Raw genomic sequence first — 22,900 nt, 5'->3', positions numbered from 1 at the left:
TCAGTTTTGTTGATTATTTCTTTATTGGCATCAGCAAAAGTGGTAAGCATGCATTTGTTTTTCGCAAATCCAGTTGCATCATCTTACTGCATTTTCAGGTTGTAAATCACAAAACATGTACTCATATCTCTTGTGGTAATTACCTCATAATACTGTCGCACAATATCATCAGGTAATTATAACTAACTGCTACAATTATGCATCTTAATTTTATCAACTCTCAAAATCAGTCCCAAGAGAGGAAAATTAGATTTTCTTTATATCCAACAACCCCCCCAAAAAACCTTAAAGAATTTATAAACACATTTTTAGGAGCATTATCCGACACATGTGCACTATTGTTCTATCCATACAATACTACATATTTTTAAACAGGTCACTATAGTAGCATTTGTTTGCAGTCTCTGAATAGTAGTATTTTTTTTATCTCAAAAGCAAGTGAAATTAATAAAATTTGGCAAACTTTTGAGCATCGCTGCATTGCATAAGCAGTAATTATCAGATCATAAAGACATTATACACAGGTCCTTTAAACCACTAACAAAAGAAAATGTACAATCGGCAGTTAGATTCAGAAATGGCAGATACACAGATCACACAAAAAGGCAAAACTATGGACACGGTTTGCCATGCAAGTTAGAAAGAAACACCTCATTTTGCATTTACTGCAGGTGAGTCTGTTTTTATGTGAGTGAGGGGAGGGTTGGAGGGGTGGGGGCAGGTGGCTCTGGGTTTCTAAATCATGTCCTTTCTCCCATTTTCTTGCTTTTTAAATATCAGATCAACTTAAACAACAGTCAAACAAACGCTTTGTCTGCACAACTTCCAAAACAAGTTGGCATTTGTACCTGCTTTTTTTTTTATTTAATGTTTTTAAATGTGACGTTACACATTCATCTGTCTATGGCTGTGACTCTGTCCACGTCAGAGTTATGAGACCTTCCTCTGGGTCAGTTCATGTGTACAGTAGATTGTCTGTTAGTGGCTGCTTGCCTTGCTGTGCATATTACTCTGCCACTAAGCACAACACTACCACTATGACTCCACCTGTGGTACAAAAACCAGGTAAAATGAAGCATAGTTATATTCTATTAATAATTGCTTATCAGTCCAGAATTTGAAGTTAGTGTGGTTTATATAGGGAAACAACGCGAGCTACTTTTCCCTGAATCACTTCTTCCTTTCCTTATGCTCTTACACAGTCTTTTCCCCTTTTTAAATTTCTTCCTCTCATTGTCGGTTCTGAACGTTGCAGAAAGTTAGGGCGGGAAAGGAAACGAAAAAGTTACTCATAAAAGCCTGTCAGCTAAACTCGGAAAAAAGCTACTGGCTACAATGCTTTGGTTCACAAATACACACACGTACAACAGAAATGTTTCTAATATTAATCTAACCTTGTGACCTTGTGTTAGTAAGTAGCAATGACGGTAGCAGTTGTGAGAGGAGTGTGTTAGTTAGGCATGTCAGTATCAACTTACAAATGTAGGACTCTCAAAAAAGGTAATATGAACAAGCTTTGGCATATCTGGGGTAGAAAGGACTGCAAACTCTTGTTCAATCTCCCTGCACACATTCACATCCTGCATATTGTACATCTCTCCCCTCGTTGCTTCGTTCAGAGGCCTAAGCCCCGTGTGTTCCCATGTCACAAGAATATTCTCCCTCCCTCCTTCCCTTCCTTTCTCCCTCTTTCACTCCGCCTGCTGCGTCCTTCAATAATACATGAGGTGCAGAGACAGGAGGAGGTGAGTGAGACTTTAAACAGTGGAAGAAAGCAACAAGAAGGGAGGGAGAGCAGGGACAAAGAGAGCGGAGACACCTATAAACACTACTGTCTGGTATAAGTGCAAGATGGTTTGATTGATGGAAGACTGTGAAGAGAGGAAGGAGAGGACGGATAAAAGGGGAGGAGTGGCGCTTGGGTATCTTTTTTTTTTTCTCTTCCCTCTCATATCATTCTCAAGTCCGTATCCATCTGTACTGATGGGCTGAGCTCAGTGGAAGAAGTACACTGCGAATGAAGGAGAGGGGGAGAAGAAGTCATTAGTCTAATGGATCTGACATCATTTAAAACAAAACAAGGAGAGGGCAGTCAGCTGAGCTCTTCTTTTTATATAGTGTTTACAAGTTTGTTTCTAATAAAGAGATGGTTAAATGAGTATTATAACTGGTATTTATTGTAAAAACAAGACATAAATAATGGCCAATCAAAGCAGAAGTATGCAGGCTAGACATGGGCATATGTCGGTGCTGTCAACATGGGTGGATTATGACACAGTGGGGCCCTGGGCCTGTACACATAAAAGCCCCCACCCCCCCTCAGGACAGGTACAATGCGCTATTGTTCTCCCCACAGACTTGAAGGACCCATATTGGATATAATGCTTAGCACATCTAAAGTCCTATGGATAAACTTTGGGGATAGAAACACTAATTTAAAATGTAACACGATGGTGTCTTTCATGTGACATCTCCAAGGTAAATGTTTAGGCTATCCCTCCAGTTTTTCTCTGTTATTGACATGATAACTAAGCCCTTTGACAAAAGATGCAAAGTTAATAACAGCACCTTCACGAACAGGCTCTGGCTTGGGGGCCCACTGAGCCCTTGGGGCCCTGGGCCTGGTAGGCCTGTGCGGTAAAACACCCATGGCTGTTACTCTGCCTTATGGCTGGTCGATACAGGGATAATCAAATATCACCATATGTTTTAACCAAATATCTTAATGCTGACATTGTGGCTATTTTTGTGGGTTGACTATTGGTGCTTTCACAAAATATTTACACAGTGAGACTTTTTTTGGATAAATAATCATCAGTGATGTGGATATAATGACTTAGTGGGTAAAGGCAAACACTAGAACAGCAAGAAGAGTCTGGTGAGTTCAGAAGCTTACATCACTGTAGTATATTGCAGCCTTTAAAGGTCCAGTGTGCAGGATTTAGTGGCATCTAGTGGTAAGGTTACTGAAACTGCTAATGTTTGCCTGCATGTAGGAGAACAACAATGGCTGGTGCTAAAACATGAATGGCGCTATCTAGAGTCAGTGTTTGATTTGTCCGTTCTGGCTCACTGTAGAAACAACATGGTGGACTCTCTGGAAGAGGACCCTCTCTGTATGTATATATAAACACCTCATTCGAAGGTAATGAAAACACAAAGATTCCTATTTTTTGGTGATTGTAAACTAATCAAAACATAGTTATAAGTATTATATTCCATTTCTGCCGATAGGTACCAATAAATCCCTCATGCTGGACCTTTAAAACCAGGAAAGACAACACTTAAGACATTATAATATCTAAAATCTAAGATGATACCTACTTTCAAATCATGATATCAATCATGAAATATCACCCTGCTCTACTCTAATTTCCTGTAAAAGTAACAGCAGTACTATCTCAGCTATTGTACAGTGACAGAATAACACCATGCGAGCAGTTCCCATGAAAAGAGGATCCTTGAGAACCAATGTAAGTTTACAGAACGGCCAAAACAGAAAATAAATAAATAAATAAAAAAAAACATACTCTGTCCTGACTTTGTTAATCAAATGTAATCTTTAATATTAAATGTCATTAACACATACTTCGAAGTATTTGGGGCCAAGAGGGCATACTGTAAGTGCACTTACTAAATAATGTCAGTGTTGAGTCTTTTGATTTTTGATGAATAACTCTGGATTGATTCAGAATTCACAATTACTCCATTGGCAGCAGAAAGAGCTCATCAGGAGCTTTATATCTGATATGAATAAATACATAAACCTAATTTTTCTCCAATAACAACATTTGTGCCCATCCCAGTATCTGTTCCTCTGCTGTTGAGAGAAATACACTAAATGATCACATACTTTTTTTCTAATACTTTTATCTGTGCACAAAAGCCTATATATCACCCTATCTGGCTGTCAACCAATAGATTAATCAATATGTTTTATGAGTATCAAGAGGCTACTTACAGAATATTATTCCAACCACAATGACTCCAATGATTCCCATCATGATCATCATCTGAAAGAAGAAAACATTAACATTCACTATAATGTGACCTTTTTTATACACACCATAACTATGTGTGTAGTTCAAACACATCAAAACAATAAAACATTTAATACACTCGAGTGTTTCTGAGTCTGTTGTAAAAACTCTACAATAAGAGACTTCTTTCCCCCAAAGCATCTGCTTAGTCTTCCACATCAGCTCATTAACAGATTAGTGTGTGGAGAGTGGGATCCCCAGAACAGACTGTGTGTCCGCCTCAGTGCACCTCAGCATGTTTGATGCTTTCAAAGAAAAGAGCTGATCTCATTCACACTTCATTTTAATTCTATTCTAGATCTATATACATCTTAATGCACCACATACAAATAGGGATGTTGTTATTCAGACTCAAGTTACATTGTGAGTTTCTTTTAGTAACAACAATCTGTTTAATGGAGTCGCACTAATGTGCCCACCTTGCAGTTCTTCCACCAGTACTTGTTCTTTAGCTTAGCTGCGCAGCTTTCAAACTGGGAGGCTCCAGCTTGGAGAGCGTCCGCTCTGTCATCCAGCTCTGAAAGCTTCTGGTCCCTTTCCAAAACCTTGTCCACATTCACCCGCATGATATCCACCACCTAGACCACAGCGGCGAGGATGAGACAGCATTTGGCAGCAGTGGGGAGGAGAGACAAAGATGATGACAAGCATGATTAAAGCAAAGGAAGCTATATATCCTAAATAAGAGTTTATAAGTAGTCCAAATCCATTGGCCTATTATATATTAAGACCAAGACTTTCTAGAGAACATAAGAGAAACCGCAGATCATTTTAGATGCCTGTCTCTACAATATAAGTGCTGTGCATATACAGTAAGTCCAGACATTTAATTAGTAAGCCACTGATGAGGTTCCCTGCATTACTGCATCATACTGACGCATTGCACGTAACATCAAGCTGGAATCGTAATCTGGCATGGTCCAGCTCACCTCCTCGACTTGGGCCTGTGTCTGCTGTAGCCTGCGGTTGCTGGTGGTGTTGGGTGGGGCGGGAGGTCCGCCGCCTGGAGCTCCATCTGCACCAGGGGCTCCTGGAGCACCGGGGGCTCCACCTGGGGGGGCAGCAGCAGCATCTGGGGCAGACCTGAGAAGAAGCACGAGGAGGAGGAAGAGGAATTGAAGTTGGAGTAAAAGAGGCCATTTGGTGATGTGATAACTGATGCATGTTTATGGCCCGGGGAGAACTAAAGGCTTAAAACAGAGATTAAAAAAAGGAGCAAATGCAGCTTATTTGCAGGTTAGAGAGGAGGGAAAAGCTGCCACATAGCAAAAGGAGAGAACTGCATATTGTGCAAGGGGAAGAGGCGATGTAGGGTGAATAATGCAGAAAATAGGATGTGAAGGGTTGGGGATTTAAGAGATGCAATGGGGTGAAAAAAATATATAGGCCACAGATGGGAAGCCAGAAACAGAAAGTCCTGGCTGAATAATGAGCGAGAGAAGAGGAGAAGTTCTTATGATGGATTACAGAGAGCTGGGTGGGACGGAGAAGGAAAAGGTAAAGCTGGAGAGTGGCTTGCGGAAAAGGGGAAAGGGTTAATCCAGCAGGGGGGAGAGGAGGTACAGGAGGTTTTAAACAGAGCAAACAAGCTCCTCAGGGGAGCAGCCACTGTCTCAACATGAGGGACAGTTTGATATAAATCACAACCACTGCAGGACAAGAAATGAATTCAGCAGATGAAGAAGAAGAACGTCTTCACCTCATGAAGCATCAATCATATGACATGCATGTTCCCAAACACAGAGCAGGTGATGACCTCAAACCCTTGGACCTAAAATACCCTGTCTAACAAATTATTACTATTAAATCCATGGTGTCAGATTATACATAAAACTGGCTTTATATCTAAGGCTTTACAGTGGCAGCAGTCAACCCCTGAATACATAATTTAGTATTGGTGTGACGGAAAATTTCCCTTGCGTCAGCAGAATCCATCAAGCTGAAAGAAATCAGTTCAGTTTCCGACCCCCACCGTGCAAAACATGCAGTAATGTATATATAATTATCAAGAGCAGCTAAAGAGGTGTTTCTAATATTGCTGTAGTGAAAAGAGCGCAGCAGAAAAGCCGCATTAATACTCACATCTTCTATGCAGCTGTTTGAACTGACTCACGGGCAGCGGAGGAGGAGGAGGGGTGACGGGCTGTGAGGTGGAGAGGGAGGGTCTGAAGTACAACACGAGAAGAAGAAGAAAAAAAGCAGCAAGATCACAGGAAAAAAAAACAAGAGGAGAATTTATAGGCACTGGTCCAAACGAAAGTCCAAATTTTCAATTAGCAAAGTGATGAAAGTGCCGCGCGCACAGTAAACACAGGCGGAGGGTCTTTGCGCAGTGGAGCCGATCTTCTTCTAGCGATGCATTTATACTGCAAGTCGTCAGCAAAAGTACCGCAATATACCGAGACACGTAAACGGGCCGGGCGATAATTCACCGTGTGGCAGGAAGTGAAGGAGGACGACGCGAGCTCAAGAGAAAAGTACTTGCAAATGATAATCCATTGAGGAGAAATCCTCGGGTGTTTATATTCCTGCAGGGCTGCACGCAGCTCCTCCGAGTGATGCTGAGTCCTGGCAGAGCTGCTCCTGGATGCGGAGACGCAGCGCTGATTGGCTGGTTGTTGAGTTGCCTCTTCTATAAGCTACTGGCAAATGCGTGCAATTTCTAAATTAACGGGGAGGGAGGAAAAAAAGTCCAGTCATGAGAAATCTGTTATCTGTCTTTGATTTCTGTCGCCCCCCACCTCTCTCGGGCTTTCTGTCTGCGCGGACGGATGTGCGTCTTGTGGGAAGTAAAGTGCTGTGGCACTGTAGGCTACTGCAATAATGCGTCTCTCCTCCTGCCTTCTCCACTTGGACTCGTAACGACAGTGCGGTACCCCCCTCCCCTCCCTCCTCTCTCTCCCTTCACACTTTGCAGTACTGCAGCTCTCTTTGTCGGATAGGGCGGCGGGACGACACTGCGGTACAGGGGATGCCTACAGAGTCCAGGGGCGGCTCTACACTTTTCTGACTGGGGTGGCCCATGTTGGACACCCGCTTATGCAGGGGAGGCTTGAAGTAGCATTTAAACAGCATTAATTCACCATTTATGTCTCAACTGCTCATGTATTACAGTTTCTTATATTCCTGTGTTTGCATATTTTATTTTAAAGATAATCACAACCTAATCACAACACAACAGAGTGGCACCATGTAAATAAATTATTATTATTTTTTATTATTTATATTATTGTTTAACTATATTCATGTTTTATAAATCATGTTTGTTCATACTGTGTTCTTGCTGTTTCTCCCCATCAGTTGTCTTATACTGTCCTTATATCCTCCTGAGACCTAAACTTCTGTGTGGTGTGCATTTTGTAATTTTCCTGAGCTATTTGGGATCAGTAGGACCCGTTAAGTATAAAAAAATCAACACTGTCAACAATAATAAGGACTCAATGTCCTCAAACAATATTATTATAAATGTATGTACGTATGTTGTTACTGCTGCTAAAATTTGTCCGATGTGGTAAGTGGACCTCTACTTGTATAGTGCCTTTCCACTCATCTGACCACTCAAAGCGCTTTTTTTTTTTTTTTTTTTTTTTTTTAAGTACGAGTCACATTCACCCATTCACTCACACATTGATGGCCGAGGCTGCCATACAAGGTGCCACCTGCTACTCAGTTTTTAACACACGCACAGAACAATGGAACAGCCATCGGGAGCAATTTGGGGTTCAGTATCTTGCTCAAGGATACGTCGACATGCAGCCTGGAGGAGCTGGAGATCAAACCGCTGTTCTTCCCATTAGTGGATGACCCGCTCTACCTCTGAGCCATTGATTTGTTGCAGTATCAAACTATAAAACATTATTAATCATAAATAAATATATTTCAACCATAAAGTGTGATCAGGTTTTGTCCACCTTTATGATGGGATCACCTGCAGACTGACTTGGAGAGATGGCTGCCGTCAAAAAAAAAAAAGAAAAAAGAAAAAAGAGATGGCTGTCATCTTGTTTTTACATGGCTTGGTGTATTGTGCTCTTCCTAACACTAGGTGGCATAAAGTGTCCACAAACAAGGACAACAGGTCTAAGTTATGTAGAAGGGAAGTATAAGGTCAAGTAAACCCAAAATGTGATGTGGGCACAGGGTCTCAGGAGGATATGTAATCTGTTGGCATTAAAATGTCTAAAACCGACTAGACCAATGTTATATGTTTTGTTCACACCAGGGAAAATTTACTGAGCATCAAGCTCCTTACAGCAATGCACTGACTTCATATTCAGTGGGCTAGAAGGATACAAATATATGATAACAACTGCAATAAAGTGATGAAAAAAAGTACATAAAATAAATAAGTAGTAGCAATGTCTCAAGACTTAAAAATTGCTGTTAAACAAACATATCATCTAGCACACACTTGAAATGATCTGATGACACATACATTTCTAATTTAAATACCTCTTGTAACTTGCTCCATTTATTTGGTGCTAAACAACTAAAAGCTAATTTACCGAGCTCAGTGCTAATCTGGGAAGTTTCAAGGGATAAAAATTCCTGTGAGCATGTGATGAGATAGATTTGATTTTTAAAGGAGAAGTGAGATAGAACAGTAGCTTTCCTAGCAATGCCTTGTACACAAAATGGAGACAGTGTTTTTCTCCTCAAACAGTGAGAGAAGACCACCTCACATTCTGATACAGGTCACAGTGGTGAGTTTTAAAACCATCCCCAGTAATAAAGCTTAAATAACTGTGGTCGACTGTATCAAGTGATTTTAGTGTGGATGAGCTGCATGCATGTACAAAATATCACCATAATCTAAGACTGATTATAATAGACTGAATAATTGTCCTTCTATTTTCTAAAGAGAAGTATGAGTTGTCATGTCATGTCATGTCGTCATGTTATGCTATCAAATGTTTCCAGCAGAGCGAACATTGGCTCCAGCCCCTCCATAATGTGCCAAAAGGCATTTGAAAAACACTAGTCATTAACGTGAAACTGCTTTATTCAGTGTTTTTATCAGTTTAAATCACCTGGTCCGTTTGTTTTGAAGAGGAAAAGATCTCTGCAGGTAATTCGGCTCCTGGTAAAAACCTCCTAAACAATAAACAGTAAAGAAATTCTAACCAGAAGAAACTGACTGCAATAACAGCATTGCTCCGTCTTTTGTTACGGTTTTGATTAAGGGACCCCTGGCAGCAGAACATTACATATTGTATGTTTGAAGGCTGTGTTGTAACTGGTTACTTTAGTTATTCCTCCACACACGACAGACAAACAGAAACAACAGCTGATTTCATCACTGAATAATCTGTTGATTCTTTCAACTGACCATCCAACTGGCTAAGTGAGTTAATAACCCAGTAAAATAAGTAAATTTCACCATCAATTATTTTGCTTGTTATTTTAATCACATTTTTGTTAATAAAATTTAATAAAGTGGTGGAAAGAATGCCCATCATAAATTTCATAGCCCTTAAAATTGTTTGTTTTGTGAAACCCACAGACAAATTGACAAATTAACTTTAAGATGGAAAACAGCAAATCCTTATTTTTGAGAAGCTGGGACCAAAAGTCAAATGCCTCAAATGAATGATCAGCTATAGGAATAGTTTCCAGTTAACTTGACTAATCCTTCCAGCGCTAACTTCAGGTGAACAGGATCAGAATTCACTGGGGTCAGAGAGGAAACACCTGAACCACAGGCTTTTGTTGCATGATCCTATGCAATACTTTATTAGCAAGGGAAGGAAGAGTTGCATAAACAAGAAACTGAATCTGGAAGTTGTTTATCTCTCCCTCCCTCACAATACAGACTTGACATTTCTGGAAGGTTGCAAATGCAGCACATCAAACATTCACTGCACCTCCTACATTCTAAAGATGTCAGAGTAACTACTGCATGTGAGGTCTGCTTTAACTTGAAATTACTGTGGTGCTGAGAGGAAGTCAGAGAAAACTTCATCAAGGGAAATCATCAAAACAGCTACACTTACGTAAAGGAAAATTTTCATCTATTCTCTGTTCACTGTATGTTACGACAGCATTACACGACTTCACAGAAACTGTTTTTCAGCCTTTTGACTTTTAAATCAAAGCATTTTTGTCACCTGTTGCAAACGTCTGTGTTGTAACTAGTTATTAGAGGCCTGAAGAGCTGTAAATATTCAGTATTACAGTCGCAGGTACATGTATCTTTTTCTTCCTGCTTTTTCAAAATGATTTTATGACCACTCAGATTTAATGCCTCTTTGCACAAAACATAGGTCCAAAAAGCTTTACAGTTTTGTATCAAAGAACTTGACTCACCTGCACAAAACCCTCACCTTAACTCCATCCAGCACTTTTGGGATGAACTGGAATGCCAACTGGGAGCCAGGCCTCATCACCCCACATCACAGCCTGGGCTTGCTGATGCTTCTGTGGCTGAGTGGGAGCAAATCTCTGCAGCTAGGCTCTAAAATCTTGCAGAAGGTCTTCCTGGAAGAGTTGCGGTTATCACAGCAGCACAGTGACGCCCATGCAAACTCACTATTTAGCTATTATTTTAATGGTTTCTTTCTTCTTGAGCTCCATTGCTGATCTTTGCTCTCTTCACACTGATGTGTTTCGTTTTAAAGCGATGTTGTAAAATGAAAACAATCTCCATACACAGAAGCATTTTAGCACTATTTCAGAAATGACCTTCATCCATGCCAACATGCCTAATGATACATATCACTTGACCAGTCACATACACTGGACATGTGCTTGCTGGCGTAAACAGGAAACAGACTGTCTACTCTGCGGCTGGTTGCTTAGTTCGAGAAAATATTGCAAAGAAGGCAAAAAGTAAAACCACAGACATTTTAGCTTGGACTGGCGGTGAGGTGGAATTATTACTCAAAGAAACACTAGTATAAGGCGGTCAAGTCAGCTGAAAAAAAGAGAGTAGGGGTTGTTACAAAGCAAATACTGGCACATGTAAGAGTGGTACAGGGGGCATTATCCATCACTGGAAGAAGCCAAGGCAATGGGAAAGGAGTTATCACACAAGAAAGATGAAATCACAGAACTTGTGTAGATGTTGCTATAATGTTTTGGCATGTTGAGACTGACAAGACACAATCGAGAAGCAAACCTGATTGTCTGCATCACTGTTTTCCAAAGTCTATACTTCCATGAATCCACACTAAAACACAATCCCTGAGTTCTCAAACTAAAACAGGGTCAGCAGCATTTTCAAAGCTCTCCGTTTTAGGGGTTCAAAAACTAATGTGGACACTAAGCATAAATGTAGCAATACTGATGCGTTTAAAAACAAAAACATGTTAGTGTGGGTGTAGCCTTAGATTCTCAGGCAAGACCGCCATGTCATTTGTTTACAGCTATCGAGCAAAAGCAACCAGCTTGTTGCTGTCTGGGAGCTGAGGGAGCTTCTGTTGGTTAGAAGAAATAAAACAAATATTGTTTTTCCAGTCTTTTTTTGGCTTTTATATCTTAAATTTTGTGTTGGTCATAGGACCAAAAACAATCAAACAGAAGTACAGGAAGTATACTGCTCTGAATCACACAAAGCTTCTCCTCATATGAAAATGATAACTTAGAAAAAAAATGGCGACATACAACACTTTGACAGCATGAAACACACAGCTAGTTTCCATCAGTCCTTATTGGCTGGTCACATGTATTTGCCAGTGTGGTTTGTTCAACGTTAGCGGAATTTGCCATAGCGGTTGAAACGTTTGTAGAGATAACGGATCCTTTTCTCCAAGTTGTGTCTCTCCAGAGTCATCATTCTGTCGCCCACCATCTTCTTCTTTCTTATTAGACGCTGCAGTTCGTTGCCTCTGAAAGCCTTCACCCAGCAGGGCGCCATGATGAGGTCTTTGGGATGAGCTTTGAAGTCTCCTGCAGAAATGAAGGGAGGAGATTAGTTTGTGCACAGTGTATGTGAGATGAAGAGGAGAAAACAAAAGCAGAACTACAGGAAAAGTACAGTTGGTGAAGAATTGGGAAGTGGAATAGAGATCTAAACTCAGCAAAGATGAACCAGGGTGTTTTTGGTTTTACATTTATTGTATACAGAATTTGTCTTTTAAGCAAACAGCAAGCAGTTAACTAGTCACATAAAAGACAAATCTAGATCCACAGATGCAAAGTACATCCCACCAGTTTTATTACATGCCCTGACAAAAACTGCTTTACTTTAATAAAACCAACATAAACTGACAAATCCCAATGTCTCAAACTGAATTTAACTGATTAAGGACACTTACCTAAGATGCCTATGTTGTCATAAACCCCGAACATGCTCCTCTTCTCAGTCCACCTGTCCACCTTCTTCAGCTCTGGAATGGAATGCATCCTGATCTGACGACACGTACCTGAAGAAAGCACACTGTTTCATGAAAATCTTTCTGCACATACAATATAGACTTAGGCAGTATCTATTTTTTCATACCTCCCTACCTTTCTGAAATTTCACCAGTACATGACAGTATTTGTGCACGATGCTACCTTCCACCACAACCATCTCACACTAGTCTTCAATTGCGCCCTGGCAGCCGGCTACAGTTCATAAAGCCCGCCCTCTCCATGTTATTAGATGGGACATGGGCCAAACTAAAAACTCAAAGTATACATCAAATAAATTTCTCCCAAATAAGGTCTCTGTCATTTATGGCAGTTTTGATCACGCTGCTGTTTGTTTCAGTATTCGTTTTTCTGATAACTTTGGTTTTTATTAACTATGTAATGCTAGAAAACAGAGACTTAACAACTTGATTGACAACTGTGTGAGCCAGTCAGTGGGCTTGTATTCAATATTGCTGCTCACAACTGGTCGGATGGGTGTACGCACAGGAAACTCGATACCGTGGAGCTTGCTACTTTGCAGACTGGCTCCAAATGACGTCATCAGAGCAAGATAGCAGTGGCCGTTTCTAGGATATGTTAGCGTCACTTCTGCACAGTGGGGGTAAGTGGAGACATGTCGTCTATCTTCATATACAGTAGATGGTTCAAACAATCACCAACTCTAGTTTGTTTGAAATAAACTCTTAATTCATGCAGCCTCTCTCTGACATTGCAGGCTGGCTGTTTACCTGTCCTGTAATGTTAACCCATGTCGCCATGTTTCCCAGGTCAGCTGCGTGTTCTACAAGTAGAGACTGACCTCTGGAGGTGCGTGCGGTATGCTACTTAAAAAGCATACTCAATACAGCATCTCCATATGAGTTTCAGAGAAAGATGAGCGTATACCCTGGTATACCGTAATAGCATGATACCGCCCAAGCCCAACATACCAAATTTAGATCTGATAGATTAACTGATTAGTTGATCAACATAAAATGATTCCTGGACAAATGGATCAATCTTAAAGACATGAATCAAACAAAAATGCTTAATATTCACGGGTTACTGCTTCTCAAATGTGACATTTTGCTGCCTTTACTTTATAATGTCACTGTAAACTGTAAACATAAAGGTTTTAGATGGCTGCTCAGATAATACAAACAATTTTATAAAAGCAGCACATTGGAACTGAGGAAACAATAGATTGTTTAAAAACCAGTGGTTCTCAAAAGGTGTATTCAACTGGGCCGACACAAAAAGTAATTAATTAATTTTTATTTGACTGTATGAGTATGTTGTGTGCATCCATTTCCTAATAAAGAGGGAAACTCTAGCTAAAAATGTATTCTAATAAATCTAATTTTTTAAGAAAAAAAAAACCTACACTGGGGACCTATTTGTCACCATTCACTCATGGGAATTGTTAGTGTGTGACACATCAAAAGCCCTGATTGACAGAGCGATAACACATGTTATAGAAGCTGTTGTGCACAGATGTAAATACAGGTGCGCCATGAGATTTTGGCTTGCCCTTTGGTGTGCCTTGGACACAAAGAGTTTGAAAACCACTGGATTAAACGATAATGCTTATTGCGACCCTTACTAACTCAGTAACTTAATGCATATTTACAAGAATGCAAATTTAATTAAACTGGCCTCGGGTAATTTTATATTGTTTACTATGCTCTACTTGTACTACTACTACTGCGACTACAAAAAAGGTTTCTAATTTTGATATGCAGTATAAACCACTAGTGTTGGATTGGTATGTGTTCTGTTTCGGCTGCTGTTGTAAGACCTAATTTCCCCAGGGTGCACCTGACGTTATCATTTAATTAATAGTCATGTCTAATTATAAAAATAATTTAAAAATGCACGCACTGTATGCATATAAAGTAAAACTACTGCTACAGTAAAGAAACACAAACGAACTGATTTAAGCGACACATTATGCTCAGTCTCAGTACTCACCAGTAGAAAAGGTCCTGGCTGTGTGGAGCAGAGTCCCAGCAGACTGACAGAAGGACACTCCAGCTCTCAGTAACCCTCCCAGTACAGACATGTTTTCTACAATAACACAATAACATCACATGTAAGGAAGCCAGTTTACTCTGCTAGGGTTTTAACGTGTTGTCTGGTCGGGTTTCTCTCTATCAAACACAACGTTAGCTTTAAAGAATCTTTACATTGACCCCTAGCTTTAGCTTTAGCATTAGCTAGCACATTAGCAACGTTATAAACAGTTTCATGAACATTACCAGTTTCAACGTCCAGCTGCGATGTTGTGCCACCTAAATATTTTGTTATTGTCACAGCGAAGCAAAAGAGTTATGTGGAGGTCTAACACTTAAAACTATATGTTATTGCGGTTTCGACATGCTCCTGGTGGTCGCTTCCATCTTAGTCTGTGTCCCACAATGCCTAGCGCCGGTACCGTAGTGTCATTAGAGCAGCGCAATAACAATTGTTTGACGGTCTTCACACCTTATTTTACATCCAGTAGAGGGAGGTGTCGGTACAGGAGGAAAAAAACATGGATAAACATCCAACAAACGGGAATTTAAATTAAAAAGCATCATTTCCTTAAGTAAAAACAGCCAAATCCACACATTCATTATAATTAAGTGCCCTAAAACAGCCTTTATTTGTAACTGACCCTGCACAGGCCAGGTCTTGGTGGCTTATATTCAGGGGCGTAGCACGGGGGGAACAAAGGGTACTAATTTAAAGGGTCCAAGGGGCCCACAGACCAAATAGGGCATCTACAAACAGTAAAGATGTAAGAAAGAAAGTGAGTCCCATTTCCAGAAACGGGATGTAGTTCTTCCAACATTAGTGTAGTCAAGAATTTGAGGTCACTGTGGAAATAACATGGACGCTAAAAAGAGGATATGCTGTATTTTCTTGCTCACAGAATTTAGCAAACACAATAACAGTTTGAAGATTTATACTATGGAAATATAGGGTGAAAACTTGTATTACAAAGTGATTTTGTCACAGACTTGTTGCTGCACCACTACATCCCCTGAAACTGCTTTAAATTGCTGTACTCAAAGAATGCTAATAACTAACTTTTCTAACTAATCTAGGTCCCTCTACATGGACAGCAACTACCGGTACAACCTAATACCATATCACAAAATCATGTGAGTAAAAAAATAGACACGCAATATGTGAATTGATAATACATTTATTACCACCAACCAAACATTTACTTTTGTCTGCTGTGTTTCTGAATATATGACGTCAACTGGGCAACTCGTGTACCAAAATTTTCACTGACTTTCCGTAATGTTATTTTGACTTGAGGGGGAGTTCACGGGAACTTTTCCGATTAATCTGACACAGCATTAATGCAGTGTTAACCCTGGAAAATTACTGCTTCTTCTTCTTTCAATTCTTTTCCAAAATATGCAGTAAGTAAAACATTCTGTGATCTACAGGGACCTCTAGTAGGTAAAGAGTAGCCTGAGTGAACACACAATATATCCCTCCTTGGTTTAGCTAGCTTACTGGGTAGAGTGCAAAGTCTCTTAAATCACTTAGGCTGTAAAATAATGCAAATGTAAGCACATAATTTGGGCTTGCATGCAAGTTTCGTCTCCTGCAGAGGCATCTGGAGAGTTGGCCACTTCTGCATCCTCTGGCTGTGTCTCCGCAGGTGCCACTGAAACTTTGCAGGGTTTTATTCAAGCAACAATCTTATCTTACTTATCAGTTTTAATTGGTGAGGACAGATGTTAAGCCTTTAGCTAGAATGAAAACCTCGCTTCATACACAAAGAGACACACATGCATACACAGACTGATACTTTCAGTCTTACTGTTGTTGAGAGCTGGGTGGAATATTTTGTCATTTTCAAAGAAACAAGTGCAGCTTAACTGATCATTGGCTTCATTTCATTATTACTAAGGCCTCAGTGTGGTTGGTGTGTGGAAATTTAACCAGACAAAACAATATTGAACATTAGATTCCACTCAACTTTAACACACTGCAATAGCCTGTGCAGAGAAGGGTTACTGTTTTACTGTAACTGTGCATTTAGTCTAAATTAAGATTATACTGCAGGTAAATGTAGATTTTTGACTTTCTTTTACATATGCAAAAACCTGTTGAGATACACAACAGACAAAAAGACACACGATAAAGTACAAAATCAGTTTATATATGCAGAAGATCAAGAGAACATCTGTTGACAAGTAAATAAAAGATTAGGGAACAGTAATATTCATAGAATGCCATGACTCAGAGAGAAACATTTATCATGCACTTACATTGTGCATCACAGATACACAGTCAGGTTTCCGTCTTCAGCTTCACACCAGCAAACAAAATGCTGACCAAACACAATTTAAAAAATTTCTCAGCAGAGCATTTGTTTTATCTGTGCATTGTTTCCTCTGCCAGTAAAGCTCAGTGGAACATTATATCTCATCACCTACACATACACCATATAATTATATCAGTTATTGAAATTAAACCACAGCAGTGTTTACAATAAATCAGAAGGTCTGGGGCCTAAAAAAACTTAACTGCTCATTAACATTAGAAAATAAAAACTGTGTCTGTCACAAGAGCAGGCAGTCTATAATACATCATGAGGGTTTGACACAGGAACAAACTACTCATGTGCTGAACTTCTTCAGAAGCAAACTAATTTGACTATTTTCCAACTCATCCTATTAACATAATCATCTGCATTCCCTCAAAGGCAAACCTCAATTGTTTCCACATGAGGGGCATTTTCCTTCGAAGTACCTTCTCCCCATATTCAGATACAGTGAATGTGACTCTACAGTACATCAGCTGTAGGAAAGACCCCCTCACAGGGAGTGACGCATACATGCCCCCGACACTGAAGGTCACAGTTTGAACAGAGAGAACGTCAAACTAAAGCCACAGCAAAAAGAAATATGACACTGATTTAAATGTGTTCAGTGTGAGGAGGAAGCTCTCTGGGTGGCTGAGATGAAAAGACTTACAGTATCACTCACCCAGCAGTCACACAGCTCTTACCAGGGAAAATGTCTCCACAAGATGAAGAAAAACAGCTCTGAGGTTTCACCCACATATTCTCAGGTGTATCTATCCATCTGTGTGACGATCTATCGGTCTATGTGTCTATATACCTGTGCTTTTAACTGAAAGTAGGTGTTCCAAACTAGTTTTTATTTCATGTTGTTTGTTGAAAAATATAAATCACTGAGATGAGCTGTGATATATCAGATAGATAGATAGATAGATAGATAGATAGATAGATAGATAATCATACTGGAGTCTGGCCTTTAATAAAATGATGCTTTGTTTACTCCTTCAAATTAAATCCGTGTATTTGTCTTTAAAGGAAAAGGACATTCAGCCTATTTGAAGAACAATGAATCACCGAACATGTACAGATACATAACACATTAGAATAGGATGGCTGCGTAACTCAGTGTTTACTGTAACAGTATTAGTCTATACACATCAGACAAGTCGTAACATTAACTGCAAAATATGAAAACACAGCATATCAGTATGCAAGTATTAACTCTCCATTGTCATAGTTATTTACTAGCCTATAGACTTCCAACATATTCAGATTCGGGTTCCTTTTATTGCCGTTTTTATGATGAAACATAAAAACAAAATACTGCCAAATTAAAAGTTCCCAGTGCAGTAAAATTAACAGCATAATAGCGTTTTCTGAAATTCAGTTATAGCTTGTGGTGTTGCTGCGCCACCCCAAGATTTTCGGTGGACCCATCTGGCCACCACTATGAACCCTTTCTCGCTAACTATTTTATTTTTTTTCAATGTTCTTTGTATTTCTTAAAATTGCCTCATTTTATTTGCTTGGGTCCTACATTGTTTTAAATCCGGGATCAACCATGTAAAGCATTTTGTAACTTTGTTCTGAAAAGTGCTTTAGAAATAAAGATTATTATTAAGGATATGGACCTATTTTTGAGTCTGAAATAAAGATTGATTGACTGATTGATTGATTGATTGATTGATTGATATCATTATTTCTTGGGGCACTTTTGCAGCATTTTGTTTTTATCAATGATTACAACTTCTCCTATGTGGACACATTTCATATTATTAAAGCTATGTTTCATTTTATTGTCATTCACTGCTGTCCTTCACTAATGGGAGCTAAGTAAGTTGTTGCCCAATACATTAACAAACACTAATATCTACTTAGAACGACATTTCTGTGTTTACACTTTTATTAAATGTATACTGCTGATTAATCAATCAATCAATTTTATTTAAAGCCCAATATCACAAATCACAGTTTGCCTCACAGGGCTTTACAACATACGACATCCCTCTGTCCTTAGGACCCTCGCAGCGGATAAGGAAAAAATCCCCCCAAAAAAACCCTTTAATGGGGAAAAAAACGGTAGAAACCTCAGGAAGAGCAACTGAGGAGGGATCCCTCTTCCAGGACGGACAGACGTGCAATAGATGTCGTACAGAACAGATCAACATAATAAATAAACAGTAATCCATATGACACAATGAGACAGAGAGAGAGAGATGCAGGACAGATGTGGGGAGTTACCAGTCAGGGTAGAAAACCTAGACACCAGTTATGCTGAACTATGACTAAACTTCTGTACTGTGTAACTTCAACCTTAATTTCCCAGTTTCGAGGTATTCTCAATCCCTTTGGTTGACATTTAGTGCAATATGTTAAAATAGATGCTGTCAAACAAACATTTGACTGGCAGTGTAGGCCTGTTTCTACTGCAACGACTACTACTATAAGAACTGACGAAAAGGAAAACAAAGAAGCGAGAACGGAGGTAATGATTCACTTTCACAAGCATCCATCACAACAAGATACCATATTACTGAATGGCCTCGTTCTCAACATACTGGTGATGATGATGATGATGGTGATGGGAGCTACGTGTTAATCAGTGTTTGTAAACGTAAGTAACTGGCAGTGACGGAGGTGTGGCGTCTGCACTTTTGCCATTTCAGTTTCAAAGCAAGAGCTGGAGCTTCCCTGAATGATACTGAAGTTATCTGTAAACAAGTAACATTCCCTATAGTGTGGAGAGCTGTTGTAAAATAGCGTACAACTAATTTACAGCTCAGCATGTCTGAAAATGTATTAATTTTGAAGTGTAAGGACAGTATGTCAGTATGTCTTACTGTAGATGCTGCTGTGTACAGTCCTGTACTGTGCTTGTGTCTTGTGTAAGCTCTGGGTTGCAGATTGGATAAAGTTACATATTGTTATATAATTTATTTGATGTGAAGAAAGAAACAGAATGAGGTAGAGAGAATCCGTGGGAGGAAGTGGGTCTCCCTGTTTACATATCTGTCAAACAGTTTCCAGGCTGACAGAGACAGACCGCATCAAAGTGTGGCTTGTAGCTGAAGTCACATGATCAGCAGAGGAACTACCAAACACTCCGCCTCCTTTAAGCGCCCACAGGCTCATATATATACCTCATCTACCAAACTCATGAATACACAGAGAGCACATTAAGCGAAGACAGAGTGTAGGAAGTGGAAAATAGAGCAGGTTCAAACAGGGGGAAGAGATTACATAGAAATCTGTGGAAACTTTTTTTTTTTTTTTTTTACCAAACTAACATTTTTTAAAATCAACAACATGCTGTTGGAATATTTTATCTTTGGGGTGATTTCCTTTCTTATGACAGGTAAAGTTATGACTTTTTTTAAAAAAAAATTTTAACAACAATTTCTTTTTATCTTTTGCACGTCAGATGCACATTTTTTCTGCTCATTTTCTTTCTAAAGTGAAATTTTTCTTGCTTCTTCCCCAGGGGCTCAGTGCAAGGAAGCTGAGGTGTTTGCCGAAGCAGGCTCTCAGGCTGTACTGCCCTGCAAAGGCAACCCTTCATCTCGCGCTGTCCCCCTCATCGTCTGGAGTAAAGACAAGAAAGGGTAAGACACAACTTTTTACTTTGCTCCCTCGACTCATCAGCATCCTTTGCCCCTCTTTGCTTCATCTGTCCAGCTCTAAACACCCAAAGATACCTCAATTTCCCTCCAACTGCATACTTAACCATCTATTAGCTTCAAACTTGTATCTATTTGCTGATGACTCTATGCTGTCTGTGACACCTTCTGTCCACAGCACAATTTGGAGGAAGGAAAAGACCGGTCTGCGGTACTGGGGCTCTAGCTGGTCATCGAAAGGCACCCAACGCATACAATGTCCCCACTTCCAGTTTGAAAGAGGCGATTTCAGCCTACAAATCAACAATGTGGGGAAGGAGGATGGAGGAGTTTACTTCTGCAGGGTGGAGCAGGGAGGCCATGTCACTCAAAATGTGGTCACACTCAGAATCATTGCAGGTAAGAAACATACAGCAGGATGTTTTGACTGTCTGTGCTTAGATAGAGGATTTCTTGACTGTGCTAAGACCACTCCATGAATTTGTTAAATCAGTGCATAAGATTAAACATAGATAAAGTACAAATTGATCCGTATTAGCTGTAATGTCAATAATCTCTCCTGTATCCTTCACAGTGTCCGTCTCTTCATCGGGTCCTGTATGGGGAAACAACGTTTTAATCAGCTGTAATGTGACACCTAAGCCTCAGGGAGCCTCTGTGGAGTGGATGTTAAACAACAGCCCATTTGTGCCGCAGGCTGGAATCATCTCAGAGCGAGCTGATGCTTTAAGTGTCGTGAGCGAAAAGGCAACTGTGAGACTGACCGGAAAGTGGACGTGCATCGTTGGCTACAAGGGCGACGAGGGGCGAGCTTCGGCAGCTCTGACAGTGAAGGGTAAGATTGAAGAGTTAAAATGTGTAGAAATTTAGAATTATCTTAAGAAATTAGGCTTTAAAGTTCATATTTTTATCTTAACCTCTCCTCTTTCAATCCCTTTCTCTCTCACAGGAATCATCAACCCATCCAAAGACAGTGCTAAAGTGTATGCTGCTGTGGGATCTACAGTCACTCTCCCCTGTGTGTTCTCCCCTGGTTTGAGCCCCTCTAATCCAGTCTGGGAGAAACTGAAACCTAGTTATCTTTTTAAACCTTCTCCCGATCGCCTTCCTGCCTCTTTTTCTCCGACCTTGCCGAACTCTCAGGACCCATTGGACAAATCTGCCAGTTTGAAAGAAGTCGGGTTTGAGGATGAGGGCAAGTACAGATGCTCTGGCACCATAGAAGGACAACGCCTGAGTCGAACCATGCAGCTTGTCGTTGCCAAAAGTAAGTTTATAGGGATTCGGTTAAACCTTTTAAATCTTTTTTTTTTTTGCCATCAGCAAAACATTTAATTGTCTTTGTTGTTTTTTTCTCAGTTGAAAGCAGCATCCCGTCAAAGAAAACAGACTCCATGACGCTGACCTGCCAACTGACCGACTCGAGCGAGGTCACCGACTACGAGTGGGTTCATATGGTCTATGACCTTAATGGCACCCAGTCAGTTGGGTCCACCCAGAAGGGGAAGACCCTGAGTATCAGCCAAGACTCCGAGGAGAACCAAGGAGAATGGACATGTGTTTTCTATGGGAAAGGCGGCATTTTGGGAAATGTAACACACCACATCCATCTGATGAGTAAGTTCTCTGCTATTCATTCTTTAAATTTATGGTCTATGAAATAAATACACAAAAAGATATTCAATAAACTGGACTCATGCCTATGCAGAGTGTCTGACCGTTTTTATCTTGGTTTTCCCTACAGGTGGTCTGAGTGGACAAAAATCTTCGGGTGGCTCACACAACACTGCTGCCATAGTCGGTCTCAGCTTTCTCCTCCTTGTTCTGCTGCTGATTTTAGCTCAGATGTACAAGAACTACCAAAGGGTAAAGATCTTTTATTTGCAGTTATTCAAAAACTATTTAACCCTGTATTTTATTTTTCTGATTTGGAGAGAAAAGAAAGACAGCTGTGTGAGACTATTTCAGTCTTCAAATTTCTTTGAAAAAAATCTTGAAATTATTGTCTTTGTTTCAAGATAAGTCACCTGATCCCAGAAAAAAAACTTTGCATGAGTTTCACTGGAAAGAACTGACCTCATCTCAATAATGATTTTTCCTTTTATATGGAAAATAAGCATCATTTTTTAGTATTAATTGCCTGCTAAAATTGTGATATATGTATGTGCATGTTCATATATCAAACAAAGTCAAATAATTTTTCACATCTTTCTTTCCACAGAGGAGAAGGGCCTTTCAGTACCCTGCGCTGGAGACGATTGTTCACACCATCTCCAACGAGCGGGAGGAGAGAGAAAGGAGCCGAGTGAAAAAGTAAAGACACAATAAAGTCGAGGCATCGCAGATCTCACAGCGCTTAACTGAAGTGAGATCCATCTTCTTCGTATCTGCAATATGTCGGGAGATTTTTGTTTGCACAAGTTTTGTAAATATTTCCAGAGCAGACGTTGTAGCAGAATTGTTATTGAGTTTGAAAAGTTGTAAATTATCCTGTTGTTTGAATTCTGTTTTCAGTTATCCTATCGTATGTAAATATTTGTTTCCATATTGTGAATAAAATGTTTAACAAATAAAGAACATTTAAAAGAATTAAATCTGGT

The 22,900-nt window shown here is 39.9% G+C and overlaps 3 protein-coding genes across 3 annotated transcripts; 1 reads left to right on the top strand and 2 right to left on the bottom strand.

Moving 5' to 3' along the window:
- Positions 1-4: 4 nt before the first annotated feature.
- LOC125893174 (synaptobrevin-like) lies at positions 5-6,990 on the bottom strand. The gene is made up of 5 exons (XM_049583727.1): positions 6,123-6,990; positions 4,970-5,123; positions 4,460-4,618; positions 3,962-4,013; positions 5-2,011 (listed from the first exon to the last, which is right to left on the bottom strand). Coding segments are annotated over exons 1-5 (384 nt in total). The 5' UTR covers positions 6,125-6,990; the 3' UTR covers positions 5-1,994.
- A 4,102-nt stretch (positions 6,991-11,092) lies between these two features.
- mrpl51 (mitochondrial ribosomal protein L51) lies at positions 11,093-14,798 on the bottom strand. The gene is made up of 4 exons (XM_049583725.1): positions 14,633-14,798; positions 14,346-14,441; positions 12,296-12,403; positions 11,093-11,927 (listed from the first exon to the last, which is right to left on the bottom strand). Exons 2-4 carry the CDS (start codon positions 14,434-14,436, stop codon positions 11,731-11,733), a joined length of 396 nt encoding a protein of 131 aa, XP_049439682.1. The 5' UTR covers positions 14,437-14,441; positions 14,633-14,798; the 3' UTR covers positions 11,093-11,730.
- A 5,066-nt stretch (positions 14,799-19,864) lies between these two features.
- LOC125893131 (lymphocyte activation gene 3 protein-like) lies at positions 19,865-22,819 on the top strand. The gene is made up of 8 exons (XM_049583672.1): positions 19,865-20,038; positions 20,165-20,285; positions 20,479-20,699; positions 20,875-21,135; positions 21,250-21,567; positions 21,660-21,917; positions 22,045-22,166; positions 22,522-22,819. The coding sequence occupies exons 1-8, from the start codon at positions 19,990-19,992 to the stop codon at positions 22,615-22,617; spliced, it is 1,446 nt and encodes a 481-aa protein (XP_049439629.1). The 5' UTR covers positions 19,865-19,989; the 3' UTR covers positions 22,618-22,819.
- Positions 22,820-22,900: the final 81 nt, after the last annotated feature.

Source organism: Epinephelus fuscoguttatus, linkage group LG8 (genome assembly GCF_011397635.1).
Source record: "Epinephelus fuscoguttatus linkage group LG8, E.fuscoguttatus.final_Chr_v1".
NCBI classification, from domain to species: Eukaryota; Metazoa; Chordata; class Actinopteri; order Perciformes; family Serranidae; genus Epinephelus; species Epinephelus fuscoguttatus.
Note: the sequence above shows the minus strand (reverse complement) of the source record. Positions and strands in the feature narration are given on the sequence as shown.

What these genes read in the sequence shown, in the direction of transcription:
- LOC125893174 (XM_049583727.1), bottom strand. An exon ending in CACAGGCCCAAGTCGAGGAG is followed by an intron (nt 4,619 to 4,969) that starts GTGAGCTGGACC and finishes GCTGTGGTCTAG; the next exon opens with GTGGTGGATATCATGCGGGT. An exon ending in ACTGGTGGAAGAACTGCAAG is followed by an intron (nt 4,014 to 4,459) that starts GTGGGCACATTA and finishes TTCTTCTTTCAG; the next exon opens with ATGATGATCATGATGGGAAT.
- mrpl51 (XM_049583725.1), bottom strand. Translation starts at nt 14,436, where the DNA reads ATGTCTGTACTGGGAGGGTTACTGAGAGCTGGAGTGTCCTTCTGTCAG. An exon ending in AGCCAGGACCTTTTCTACTG is followed by an intron (nt 12,404 to 14,345) that starts GTGAGTACTGAG and finishes TGCTTTCTTCAG; the next exon opens with GTACGTGTCGTCAGATCAGG. An exon ending in TGACAACATAGGCATCTTAG is followed by an intron (nt 11,928 to 12,295) that starts GTAAGTGTCCTT and finishes TCATTTCTGCAG; the next exon opens with GAGACTTCAAAGCTCATCCC.
- LOC125893131 (XM_049583672.1), top strand. Translation starts at nt 19,990, where the DNA reads ATGCTGTTGGAATATTTTATCTTTGGGGTGATTTCCTTTCTTATGACA. An exon ending in CACACTCAGAATCATTGCAG is followed by an intron (nt 20,700 to 20,874) that starts GTAAGAAACATA and finishes TATCCTTCACAG; the next exon opens with TGTCCGTCTCTTCATCGGGT. An exon ending in GGCAGCTCTGACAGTGAAGG is followed by an intron (nt 21,136 to 21,249) that starts GTAAGATTGAAG and finishes TCTCTCTCACAG; the next exon opens with GAATCATCAACCCATCCAAA.